The sequence below is a fragment of the Heterodontus francisci genome, chromosome 29, assembly GCF_036365525.1.
Source record: "Heterodontus francisci isolate sHetFra1 chromosome 29, sHetFra1.hap1, whole genome shotgun sequence".
In the NCBI taxonomy this organism is placed as follows: Eukaryota; Metazoa; Chordata; class Chondrichthyes; order Heterodontiformes; family Heterodontidae; genus Heterodontus; species Heterodontus francisci.
The window spans coordinates 64,806,700-64,821,121 of NC_090399.1; the positions used below are offsets into that span (position 1 = coordinate 64,806,700).

Below are 14,422 nucleotides of genomic sequence, written 5' to 3' on the forward strand. Positions count from 1 at the left end.
CGACCGTAACATGTTGAACTGTTTACCTATACCAGATCATTCAGTGGGGCAGAATGGTGTTGGCAGTCTCACCGGTTGGGTGGTGGTGATCTCCTCGGTCTTCAGCTTTCTTGAGCTAACAAAGTGTTCGGCAGTCGTCAACATAGACTCGAGTTCAGGAAGCTCTCCTTCTCTACTTCTGTTCAAAGAAGATCAAAGATTTCCCTCCCAAGCACCTGTTGGGGAGGTGGTTAAATACAAATAATAAAAAAAATATGTAATTAAAAAAAAGCTAGTCTAATGGTGTCCATGAAACTATTGTTAATTGTTGTAAAAGCCCATCTGGTTCACTAATGTCCTTTCGTGAAGGAAATCTGCTGTCCTTATGTGGTCTGGCCTACATGTGACTCCTGACCTGCAGCAATGTGGTTGACTCTTAAATACCCTCTGAAATGGGCCAGCAAGCCATTAGGTTAAGGGCAGTCCGGGATGGGCAATAAATGCTGGCCTCGCCAGTGATGCCCACATCCTATGAATGAATCAATAAAAAAAACTTTATTTCTAGGGGCTGGTGAGTGTCCCAAGTCAATCATTTGTTCGATTCCAATTGCCCAGTCACCAAGGGACAGGTACTCGTAGGAACAAAGGAGCAGGAGTAGGCCACTCGGCCCTTCGAGCCTGCTCCGCCATTCAATACGATCATGGCTGATCTGATTGTGGTCTCAACTACACTTTCCTGTCTGACCCGCATAACCCTTGACTCCCTGTCTATAGAAACATAGGAACAGGGGTTACTCAAAGTAAACGCCTCCTCTATTCATCAATATGCTCCTGAAGTCAGCTTCCAGCTTATCTCATGCTTGGTAATATTTGTTAACTTCTATCAGATACTTTTCTAAAGCGGGTATGAGGCTCCATCTTATCAGCTTTAGGAACGTCTTGCTTCAGAGCCTGTGCTCGAGTCATTCCCTCAGCAGAGATAATAGACCTGCATTGTCCTGTGTCTGTCAGCCTGGCACACTGTGATAGAATCGTTCTTAATAAGAGAGAGAGAGAGAACTATTTCTACAATATTCAATTCATTTTCTTAAGATTCTATCATGTTATGAGATAGACATTCTGTATAGTGCCAATCCAGCGGGCTACTTTGTCCCGAATGGTGTTGAGCTTCTAGAATACTGTTGAGCTTCACCCATCCAGGCAAGTGGAGTCTATTCCAGCACATTCCTGACTCATTCCTTGTAGATGGTGGACAGGCTTTAGGGAGTCGGGAGGTGAGTTACTCACCACAGAATTCCCAGCCTCTGACCTGCTCTTGTACCCATGCTATTTATAAGGTTGGTCCAGTTAAGTTTCGGGTCAATGGTAATCACACAATGTCTAATAGAACTGAAGCTAGGAGGTGGAGAAATGCTCCAGGGATTGGGCAATGGATTCAGTGGTTTGGAAATTGACCCAGGAGTTGGGATTGGGGCTAGGGCAGGGGTCTGCAACCTGCAGCTTCTGAACTGCATGTGGCTCATTGAGGATTCATGTGCGGACCTGACCTTGATCAATCAAACACAGTTTGATGTTAATTAAATGGCTTGTTTCTTTTTTAACAACCTTTATTCACAAAATCACAGAATAATACAGTGCAGAAGAGGCCCTTCGGGCCATCGAGTCTGCACCGCTGCATTAAAACACCTGACCTGTCTACCCAATCCCATTTGCCAGCACTTGGCCCATAGCCTTGAATGTTATGACGGGCCAAGTGCTCATCCAGTTACTTTTTAAAGGATGTGAGGCAACCTGCCTCTACCACCCTCCCAGGCAGTGCATTCCAGACCTTCATCACCCTCTGGGGTAAAACAGTTCTTCCTCAAATCCCCCTTAAAAGGCGGCACAGTGGCGCAGTGGTTAGCACCGCAGCCTCACAGCTCCAGCGAGCTGGGTTCAATTCTGGGTACTGCCTGTGCGGAGTTTGCAAGTTCACCCTGTTTCTGCGTGGGTTTCCTCCGGGTGCTCCGGTTTCCTCCCACAGCCAAAAGACCTGCAGGTTGATAGGTAAATTGGCCATTAGCAATAGCCCCTAGTATAGGTAGGTGGTAGGAGAATATAGGGACAGGTGAGGATGTGGTAGGAATATGGGATTAGTGTAGGATTAGTATAAATGGGTGGTTAATGGTCGGCACAGACTCGGTGGGCCGAAGGGCCTGTTTCAGTGCTATATCTCTAAATCTAAATCTAAAAAAAAAATCTAAACCTCCCGCCCCTCACCTTAAAATTGTGACCCCTCGTAACTGACCCTTCAACTAAGGGAATAGCTGCTCCCTATTCACCCTGTCCATGCCCCTCATAATCTTGTACAGCTCGATCAGGTCACCCCTCAGTCTTCTCTGCTCCAGTGAAAACAACCCAAGCCTATCCAACCTCTCTTCATAGCTTAAATGTTCCATCCCAGGCAACATCCTGGTGAATCACCTCTGCACCCCCTTCAATGCAATCACGTCCTTGCTATTATCTGGTGACCAGAATTGCACACAGTACTCCAGCTGTGGCCTAACCAAAGTTCCACACAACTCGAGCATGACCTCCCTGCTTTTGTAATCTATGCCTCGACTGATAAAGGCAAGTGTCCCATATGGCTTTTTCACCACCCTATTCACCTGCCCTTCTGCCTTCAGAGATCTATGGACAAACACGCCAAGGTCCCTTTGTTCCTCGGAACTTCCCAGTGTCAGGCCATTCCCTCTATCACCTTTCTGACAGAAATATACCTGTCCAGGTGACAAGCAGCTGCCGAGACATTCAGTGTGTTTACAATGTACAGTGTTCTCATGAAGGGTCAATGACCTGAAACGTTAACTCTGCTTCTCTCTCTCCACAGATGCTGCCAGACCTGCTGAGTATTTACAGCATTTCTTGTTTTTATATACAGAGTCACTTTCTGTTTACAGGGTTCATTGATGTCCCCAAATAATTTGAGGCTGAAGGAGTAACACTGGTTAAGAGCTGAACAGGGCCCTCATAAGTTATCAAAGTTCTTGCCTGCAGCAACCATTCATCTGCAATGCGAATGGCAGAGCAACAAATTCCATTGTCTGCTCATAATTCAGGGGAAGGAAACCAATCAGCAAGTAGATCACTCTCCATGTGATCAGAGGATGTGAACAGGCTTTTCTGTGTGGTAAACCCCCAAGGGGACAGTAGCATAGTGGGAATGTTACTAGACCATTAAACTAGCAGCCTTGACTAATGTTCTGGAGATATAAGTTCAAATCATCCAAGAAAGACAGGGGAACTTAAATTCAATGAATTAATAAATCTGGAATAAAATACAATTCTTCTTACTAGTGATCATGAAACTACCAGACTGTTGCAAAAACATATCTGGTTCACTAATGGCCTGCAGAAGAGGAGATCTGCCATCCTTACCCAGTCTGTCCTATGGGGGACTCCAGACCCACAACAATGTGCTTGACCCTTAAGCATCCTCTGAAATGGTCTAGCAAGCCACTCAGTTGTATCAAACCATTACAGAAAAGTCTGGGCACTGGAAACAACAAAGGTACATCCTGCCCAGTGGACCCTGCAAAGTTCTCCTCACTAACATCTGGGGACATGTGCCTGACATAGTCATACTCACAGAATCATACCTTACAGATAGTGCCAGACTCCTCCATCATCATCCCTGGATATCACCTGTCTCACTGACAAGATGGACCCACGAAAGACATACATCTGGGAGGATGTGGCTCTGGTAGTCTCCAACATTGAGTGTGGGTCCAATGAAGTCTCATGTTATCAGGTCAAACACGGGTAAGGAAATCTCCTGTTAATTATCACCAAGTGCCCTCCCTCAGCTGATGTATCAATGCTTCTCCATGTTGGGCATAGTATGTGCTCTGCTTGGGGGACTTCAGCGTCCATCACTAACAATAGCTTCGTAGCACCATTACAGACTGAACTGGCCAAGTGTCGAATGACATATCGGCCTGTTGGAGGATGCGAGGCTGGCTGCATAGGGGCCCTGGCGTGTCCTGAACATGGTGAAAATACAACACAGGCCATTTGCATGGAAAGCAGCAGGTCATAGACAGAGCTAAGCGATCCCACAACCAACATCAAATCAAATCTCTGCATTCTGGCAAAATCCAGTCATGAATGGTAGTGGACAATTAAACAACCAATAGGAAGAGGAGGCCCCAAAAATATGGCCACCCTCAATGATGGGGAAGCCCAGCACGTCAGTGCAAAAGCATTTGCGACAATCTCCAGCCAGAAGTGCCGAGTGGATGATCCATCTCAGCCACCTCCTGAGGTCCCCAGCATCACAGATGCCAGTTTTCAGCCACTTCGATTCACTCAATTTGATACTCAGAAATTGTTAAAGGCACTGGATACTGCAAAGGCTATGGGCCATGACAACATTCTGGCTGTAGTACTGAAGACCTGTATTCCAGAACTAGACATGCCCCGAGCCAAGCTGTTCCAGTGCAGTGACCACACTGGCATCTACCCGGCAATATGGAAAATTGCCCAGGTATGTTCTGGTCGCAAAAAGAAGAACAAGTCCAATCTGGCCAATTACCGCTCCATCAGTCTACTCTCAATCATCAACAAAGTGATGGAAGGTGTCATTGATAGTTCTATCAGGGCAGCACTTGCTCAGCAATTGCCTGCTCCCCGATGCTCAGTTTGGGTTCTACCAGGGCCACTCAGCTCCACACCTCTTTACAGCATTGCCACAAAAATGGATAAAAGAACTGAATTCCAGAGGTGAGGTGAGAGTGACTGCCCTTGACATCAGGGGAGAATTTGACCAAGGGTGGCATCAAGAAGTACCAGCAAAATTGAAGTCAATGGGACTAAAGGGGGAAGTGCTCCACTGGTTGGAGTCATATCTAGCACAAAGTAAGATGGTTGTGGTTGTTGGACGTCAATCATCTCAGTCTCAGGACATCACTGCAGGAGTTTATCAGGTTAGTGTCCTCGGCCCAACCATCTGCAGCTGCTTCATCAATGAACTTCCCTCCATCAAAAGGTCATAAGTGGGGATGTTCGCTGATGATTGCACAATGTTCAGTATCATTCATAACTCCTGAGATACTGAAGCAGTTTGTGACCACATGCAGTAAGACCTAGACAACATTCAGGCTTGGGCTGGAAAATGGCAAGTAACATTCGCAACACACAAGTAGAAGACAATGACTATCTCCAACAAGAGAGAATATAACCATCTCAATAGAGTTATTGTAAATGAGACTGTTCATCCAGCTAAATACTAGGGTTATTGTAAATGAGACTGTTCATCCAGCTCAACACTGCAGTTATTGTAAATGAGACTGTTCATCCAGTTCAACACTAGAGTTATTGTAAATGAGACTGTTCATCCAGCTCAACACGAGAGTTATTGTAAATGAGACTGTTCATCCAGCTCAACACAAGAGTTATTGTAAATTAGACTTTTCATCCAGCTCAACACTAGAGTTATTGTAAATGAGACTGTTCATCCAGCTCAACACTAGAGTTATTGTAAATGAGACTGTTCATCCAGCTCAACACGAGAGTTATTGTAAATTAGACTTTTCATCCAGCTCAACACTAGAGTTATTGTAAATGAGACTGTTCATCCAGTTCAACACTAGAGTTATTGTAAATGAGTCTGTTCATCCAGCTCAACACTACAGTTATTGAAAATGAGACTGTTCATCCAGTTCAACACGAGAGTTATTGTAAATGAGACCGTTCATCCAGCTCAACACGAGAGTTATTGTAAATGAGACTGTTCATCCAGTTCAACACTGGAGTTACTGTAAATGAGACTGTTCATCCATCTAAACACTACGGTTATTGTAAATGAGACTGTTCATCCATCTCAACACTCGAATTATTGCAAATGAGACTGTTCATCCATCTCAAAACAAGAATTATTGTAAATGAGACTGTTCATCCAGCTCAACACTAGAGTTATTGTAAATGAGACTGTTCATCCAGCTCAACACTAGAGTTATTGTAAATGAGATTGTTCATCCAGTTCAACACTCGAGTTATTGTAAACGTAACTGTTCATCCAGTTCAACACAAGAGTTATTGTAAATGAGATTGTTCATCCAGTTCAACACAAGAGTTATTGTAAATGAGACTGTTCATCCATCTCAACACAAGAGTTATTGTAAATGAGACTGTTCATCCAGCTCAACACAAGGGTTATTCTCAATGAGACTGTTCATCCATCTCAATACAAGAGTGATTGTAAATGAGACTGTTCATCCAGCTAAATACTAGGGTTATTGTAAATGAGACTGTTCATCCAGCTCAACACTGCAGTTATTGTAAATGAGACTGTTCATCCAGTTCAACACTAGAGTTATTGTAAATGAGACTGTTCATCCAGCTCAACACGAGAGTTATTGTAAATGAGACTGTTCATCCAGCTCAACACAAGAGTTATTGTAAATTAGACTTTTCATCCAGCTCAACACTAGAGTTATTGTAAATGAGACTGTTCATCCAGCTCAACACTAGAGTTATTGTAAATGAGACTGTTCATCCAGCTCAACACGAGAGTTATTGTAAATTAGACTTTTCATCCAGCTCAACACTAGAGTTATTGTAAATGAGACTGTTCATCCAGTTCAACACTAGAGTTATTGTAAATGAGTCTGTTCATCCAGCTCAACACTACAGTTATTGAAAATGAGACTGTTCATCCAGTTCAACACGAGAGTTATTGTAAATGAGACCGTTCATCCAGCTCAACACGAGAGTTATTGTAAATGAGACTGTTCATCCAGTTCAACACTGGAGTTACTGTAAATGAGACTGTTCATCCATCTAAACACTACGGTTATTGTAAATGAGACTGTTCATCCATCTCAACACTCGAATTATTGCAAATGAGACTGTTCATCCATCTCAAAACAAGAATTATTGTAAATGAGACTGTTCATCCAGCTCAACACTAGAGTTATTGTAAATGAGACTGTTCATCCAGCTCAACACTAGAGTTATTGTAAATGAGATTGTTCATCCAGTTCAACACTCGAGTTATTGTAAACGTAACTGTTCATCCAGTTCAACACAAGAGTTATTGTAAATGAGATTGTTCATCCAGTTCAACACAAGAGTTATTGTAAATGAGACTGTTCATCCATCTCAACACAAGAGTTATTGTAAATGAGACTGTTCATCCAGCTCAACACAAGGGTTATTCTCAATGAGACTGTTCATCCATCTCAATACAAGAGTGATTGTAAATGAGACTGTTCATCCAGTTCAACACTAGAGTTATTGTAAATGAGACAGTTCATCCAGCTCAACACCAGAGTTATTGTAAATGAGACTGTTCATCCAGTTCAACACTAGAGTTATTGTAAATGAGACTGTTCATCCATCTCAACACTAGAGTTATTGTAAATGAGACTGTTCATCCAGTTCAACACTAGAGTTATTGTAAATGAGACAGTTCATCCAGCTCAACACCAGAGTTATTGTAAATGAGACTGTTCATCCAGTTCAACACTAGAGTTATTGTAAATGAGACTGTTCATCCATCTCAACACTAGAGTTATTGTAAATGAGACTGTTCATCCAGTTCAACACTAGAGTTATTGTAAATGAGACAGTTCATCCAGCTCAACACCAGTGTTATTGTAAATGAGACTGTTCATCCAGTTCAACACTAGAGTTATTGTAAATGAGACTGTTCATCCAGTTCAACACTGGAGTTATTGTAAATGAGACTGTTCATCCTGCTCAACACAAGGGTTATTGTCAATGAGACTGTTCATCCATCTCAATACAAGAGTGATTGTAAATGAGACTGTTCATCCAGTTCAACAGTAGAGTTATTGTAAATGAGACAGTTCATCCAGCTCAACACCGGGGCTGTTCTAAATGAGACTGTTCACCCAGTTCAGTATCAGGGCCTTTGATAATGTGGTCCTCCAGATCAACACAACGTTATTATAGGTTAGACAGTTTTGTTTCCCAGCTGAATACCAGTGATTCAGTAAATGACAATGTTCGTACATCTCAACACCAGAGTTACTGTAATTTAGGCTGTTTATGCAGTTTAGCACCAGGGATCATAGAAAAAGAATTTGCAATTTACTTTTTGAAGAAATTTCAAGAAAATATAAAATGATTTTGTTTTGCATACCCTTTCATGAACATATTATATTCCACACAAATCCTTGGAGTAAATGTGATTCATTAAATCAGTTTGTTCAGTGGAATGTAATTAATATCCCTGCTCACATTCCCTAAATGACTGTCTCTATGGAGGGTCCTCTGGAGTATTAATAAGGACTCCTCTGAATATATCTTGACATTACATGGTCAGGATCCCATGCCTGGCACAACAGACATTGGTGTTTCACACAAGAAATGGAATACCCTGTAATTTACCAGATAGATCTCATTTACTACCCTCTTCTTGCAGTTGTTGGTATTCCAGGTAAGACAGTGATATGAGACAGTAAAATTTAAATATCAATTTGTGCCTGTCAATGTTATGTTTTCCATGTTCTGTGGTATCAGCTAAGTGTAAACTAATTCTCTTGATTACGAAATGTGCTTTTTAATTGCAAAAATAATGTTTCTTCAATTTTTACCACAACATCAAAATAACAATCCCATTTATTGTTTGCAGTACAAAACCCTCCACAAAGGTTGCACCGGATCAGATCAAAAATAAATTAGTATTTTAATGTCCCAATGTTGTTAAGTGGGTTACACTTGTAACATGGTGATTTTAATAATGATTAATTTTTAACATTATTTCATGTACAAATATGTTTTATTTAACTGCAGAGGTTTCAGCTGTTGCTTCGACTTGATTCCAGCTAAGATGTTTTTTGCTTTTGTTTTAAGTGGATGGGAACATTCAGCAATTTCTGTTAGTGGTGTGCGACCCACCTGCCAGATTTTCCATTCTGCGCTTTGCCCAGGTGACGTTTAACACACGTGTTGTAAGAGGAAAAGTTACCCCATTAATATCAAGCCAGGAATCCATATCAAACTGTCATTGTTTTTGAAAAGTTCTACTCAATTGTACAAGATGTATAAAGTCAGAAAAGTTCAGGTGTGCTTGCAACTGCCGTCTGTGTGCAGATTTGTGGGAGGCACAGTGGCGCAGTGGTTAGCACCGCAACTTCACAGCTCCAGGGACCCGGGTTCGATTCTGGGTGCTGCCTGTGCGGAGTTTGTAAGTTCTCCCTGTGACCACGTGGGTTTCCTCTGGGTGCTCCGGTTTCCTCCCACAGCCAAAGATTTGCAGGTGCTAGGTAAAATAGCTGTTGTAATTTGCCCCTAATTTAGGGAGGTGGTAGTGAATATGGGATTACTGTAGGGTTAATATAAATGGTTGTTTGATGGTCAGCACAGACTTGGTGGGCCGAAGGGCCTGTTTCAGTGCTGTATCTCTAAATAAAATTAAAGTTAAAATTTCAGGTGTGCTTGTGACTGCTGGCTGGCTGCAGATTTGTGCTTCATGGAAAGCTCAAGCGGTAGATTTTGACAATAGGTGATAGAGTAAAACAAGATATACTGAACCCGCATCCGGCTTTCCAGTTCTCCTGACTTACAATATTGCAGAAAGTCAAAATCTAACTCCATCTGTAAAGACCATAGTCCAAAAGAGCCAGAGAGGCCTCGACAAGTGATATGGAACATATCCCAACAGGACAAGAGAGCCCTCTACAGGTTGTACAGACCATAGCCCAACAGGACAAGAGAGGCCTCTACAGGTTGCACAGACCATAGCCCAACAGGACAAGAGAGCCCTAGACAGGTTGCACAGACCATTGTCAACAGGAAAAGAGAGACCTAGACAGGTTGCACAGACCGTTGTCAACAGGACAAGAGAGCCTTAGACAGGTTGCACAGACCATAGCCCAACAGGACAAGAGAGCCCTCGACAGGTTGTACAGACCATAGCCCACCAATGAACGATTTAATTTTTAATTAAAATTTATATTTAGTTCAGAACTAGAAAACTGATATGTCAATACTTTCTTATTCAACTTTAGATAATTCTTCAAATAAAAGGTTTTGGGACAGTTTTGAGGTAATTTTTAGGTTTCGTGTTTCTTACAGTTAACATGGTGGCAATTGTGATCCTGTCCCGAGGGAAGTGCGGTCTCTCCAAATGCATCACTCACTACCTGGTGGCCATGGCAGCGGCCGATCTGACGGTGGTTATCGTCCATGTGATATTACAACGGATTAATATCTTGTATTTGCCAATTAATTTCCTGTCTCTGACTCCTGTGTGCAAGGTAAACTTTGTTGCATACATTGTCGCTGTAGACTGTTCTGTCTGGTTTACTGTCACCTTCACTTTTGATCGCTTCGTCGCTATTTGCTGTCAGAAGCTACAATCAAAATATTGCACCAGGAAAATGGCGAGAGTAGTTATCACTACTGTTTTTGTGGTGAGCTGTCTGAGGACCATCCCCTTTTACTACATGAATGAACCTGCCTTTATTATTGACAATATGCCATGGTTCTGTGCTTCCACAGCTGATTATTTCACTTCCCCCTTGTGGAAGGCATTTGAGTGGATCGACAGCATCATTACCCCTCTATTACCAATCCTTCTAATTCTGTTGTTCAATGCACTAACTGTCAGAAACATTATACTAGCAAATAGAGTGCGCAGAGAACTCCGGAGTAACAGTGAGAATCAGCATGATCCAGAGGTGAAGAATCGGAGGAAATCCATGATTTTACTTTTTGCTATTTCTTCCAATTTCATCCTTTTGTGGATGTTGTATGTTGTGCATTCATTAATCTGGCCAGTGGCAAATTTCTTTTACACAGACAAATATTACAGTAACCCAATATATATTGCCCAACAAGTTGGGTTTATGCTGCAGCTTCTCAGTTCCTGCACAAATAGTTGTATCTATGGACTGACACAGAGGAAATTCAGAGAGGAGCTGAAGAATGGGGTGATTTTTGTTTTTACACTGAACAGGAAATTATGTTAAAAACAAATAACTAGCATTGACCTGGAACCGAGCAAATAACTTTTCAGGCTATCTGTGGGCAGGTGAAGAGCAAATAGAAGATTGGTTATCTTCAATGAGATATTGTATCATTATGTATAATAGAATATTAAAAATGGCGCAGTGGTTAGCACCGCAGCCTCACAGCTCCAGCGACCCGGGTTCAATTCTGGGTACTGCCTGTGTGGAGTTTGCAAGTTCTCCCTGTGTCTGCGTGGGTTTCCTCCGGGTGCTCCAGTTTCCTCCCACATGCCAAAGACTTGCAGGTTGATAGGTAGATTGGTCATTATAAATTTCCCCTAGTATAGGTAGGTGGTAGGGAAATATAGGGACAGGTGGGGATGTGGTAGGAATGTGGAATTAGTGTAGGATTAGTATAAATGGGTGGCTGATGGTCGGCACAGACTCGATGGGCCGAAGGGCCTGTTTCAGTGCTGTATCTCTAAACTAAACGAAACAAATGAAAGGTAAAGAATGTAAAAATGGATAACATGGTTATACATGAAATACTCCATCATTAATTTGGCCACTAAGTTTGTGGTTTTAGAGCAACAATACACCATCTAATTTATTCCACATAAAGGAGAGATATTGCTAATAAAAAAATGTCCCGACATGCACTATAATGCACAGTTGAATGAACACATGTAAACATTTTGTTTCCAGAACAAACTCACATAGTTTATAAAAGGGAAAATTGCAGGAAAAAAGATGCCTCAAAAAAGATGTCTAAAAGTTATCAAATGTTTGGAAAACATCTGTTCATTGACATTACCTTGACTCTCTCTCTTTCCCTAACAGAATTTCATGGTATTCCCCATATTTGTTAGCCAACTCCAAGGGACAGATACTTGAGCATTATTGCTACACAACTGGATCTTGCTGGAGCACATGAAGCTGGCCTCACTTTCTCTAAGCACCTAATCTCCAGGGTCACCCTGAAATGCAAAGATAACCCCTGTGTCTTTTTCATTACCATTAGCCTTTTTATAGCCTGATCCCCTGCCTGCTCCTGTCTCACCTCCAATGACAGGTGCATGAATGTCTTCACCACTTAGTTAAGAACATCCATTCACCTGCTTCTGTTGAAATTCATGTTTGCTTCCCATCAAACCAAACCTATCCGAGGCTCCCTTTGTCCTGGCACTGAACCAAATGCTTTTGCTGGCTGTCCCTGTCTCTATTCGAACTTGTCGTGTCCACAAAACCCACCGCCTGCTGTCTTGAGCTAGTTCCACTTTAATGACAACTCAACCTCTGTTCCATTATCCGATGTTAGTTGATAATTAACACCTGACCTTCTTCTCAGCTTCTGCCCCCTCCCTTTCAAAACCACCATTGAAAGCCCTTCCTCAAATGTCAATCCTCAACTCCTCTGTTCTTCCAAACTGTAACCACATGGCGAACCCCCATTTCATCATCAAATTCCTTCAACATGTTACTTCCTTCCATATCCAAGCTCATATTTCTGAACATTCCAAATTTGATTCTCTTCAATCACACTCTCTGTGGGTGATGCACAATCCCTCTACAGGACCTCCTCAATCTCTCTGCAACCTATCATGTGGTTGACTACACCATCTCCTGTAATGTCTCTGAACCACTTCATGAAGACGTGTTTCCTGATTTCTCTCTTCAAAGGCCTGTTTTTTTTTAGACTCTGCCCCCCCTCGAGCCTTAAACTCCCCAACCAGCAGAAGTTGTTTATCTCTCTCGAACCCACCTTTTCCTCTTAATATATTGAAAACATCGATCAAATCACCCCTTAAACTTCTAAATTGCAGTAAATGCAAATGTAGTTTGTGTAATATCCTCTTGTAAATTAACCATTGTCGTCCAGGTATCATCTTGGTAAATCATCGCCACTACACTCCCTACAAGGCTAATATATCCTTTGTAAGTTGTGGTGCCCCGAACTGCTCACTGTACTCCAGGCGTGGTTTAACCAGGGCTTTGTATACCTGAAGCATGACGTCTACTCTCTTGTATTCTATTCCTCCAGATATAAAAGCCAGAATTCCATTCGACGTTTTGATTGTGATTTGTCCCTGTTCATGTCATTTTAATGATCAATGTACCGGGATGCACATGTCTCTTTGTTTCCAGCTTTCTACCATTTAGGAAGTAACCTGTTCTATCCTTTTAATGTCTCATGTTGATGACCTCACATTTTCTCACATTGAAAACCATTTACCACAGTTTTGTCTCTTCACTTAATCTATCAATATGTCTTTATATTTTTATCCTTCCATCTGCACTACTTACAACACTGGTCAGTAATTTACCTTCAATTTCATCAGCTTCAAATGTAGCTAACTGTTGCATTTATCAAATTTCTTCTGAAAATCTATATCAGTACAATTTGTAAGACATTCCCCTGCCCACTACTTTAGTCACCTCTTGATTTATCAGGCATGACCTAACCTTGACAAAGTCACACTGACTCCCTCTGATCAGCTGAAAATGTTCAAGGTGTTCAGTCACACTATCCTGAATGATAAGGATAATGCACTCTAACATTTCCTGACTGTGGATGTTAGGCTAACTGCTCTTTAATTCTCTGTGTTTCTGCTCTCTACTTTCTGAAATAGTGGATTGCCACACATAGTTTTCTAATCTGAAGGAACAGTTCACGAATCGGGAGAGCTTTGGAAGATTATTTAACAAGATTATCACCCAGTTCCTATGAAAATTCCAGCATGTAAACCATATGGTCCTAGGGATTTCTCACTCTTAAACACAATTATATTTTTCACTTCTGTTATTTTCTGTGCGTTATTTTTGACTGATGCCTGCCCCTGATTCCACATTAATTTACGAGGAATGTCTGTCATGCTGACCTCTTCCTCTAATGTAATTAATGAACCAAAATAATTATTCAGCTGGTCGGCCCTTTCCTTATTTTCAATGACAATATCACCACTAAATGTTTTCAAGGAACCCACATTGTTCCTCTTTTCCCCAATGTAACTGAAAGGTTTTTGTGTTGGTGTTGATATCTCTTGCATGGTTCTTTTCATACACAATTTTAGCAGCCTTTACTATCTGTTTTGTCATCAATTGCTGTTATTCTATCTTTCCCAATGGTCAGGATATGTGTTTTTATTTACATTTTGTATGCTTTCTCTTTCAGTTTTATGTTTCATCTTAAATCTTTAGTTGCTCATGACTGTTTATTGGCTAGTTTGTATTTTGCCCCTGAGGGTATATACTGGTTCTGTATCATATTACATACTTTTTGATCATCTTCCACTGTTCTTATGTCATTTTACCCATGAACAGATTTGTCCAGTTTACTGTGGACACTGTTTCATCCCATTGAGTCAGCCTTACTTAAATCTAGAATCTTAGTAACTGTTTTGTGATTCTCCATTTCAAACACTCCGTTAAACTCAATAATATTATCATCGAATGGTTATAGCACAGAGGAGGCCATTTGTCCCATT

The 14,422-nt window shown here is 41.6% G+C and overlaps 1 protein-coding gene across 1 annotated transcript; it reads left to right on the forward strand.

The window, feature by feature from the left end:
* Positions 1-8,352: 8,352 nt before the first annotated feature.
* On the forward strand, positions 8,353-10,958 carry LOC137345889 (probable G-protein coupled receptor 139). Its single transcript, XM_068009134.1, has 2 exons — positions 8,353-8,422; positions 10,063-10,958. The coding sequence occupies exons 1-2, from the start codon at positions 8,353-8,355 to the stop codon at positions 10,956-10,958; spliced, it is 966 nt and encodes a 321-aa protein (XP_067865235.1).
* Positions 10,959-14,422: the final 3,464 nt, after the last annotated feature.

Excerpts from the sequence above, each read along its gene's own strand:
- LOC137345889 (XM_068009134.1), top strand. The coding sequence starts at position 8,353 with ATGGAATACCCTGTAATTTACCAGATAGATCTCATTTACTACCCTCTT. Across the intron at positions 8,423-10,062 it reads TGCAGTTGTTGGTATTCCAG|TTAACATGGTGGCAATTGTG; the intron begins GTAAGACAGTGA and ends TGTTTCTTACAG.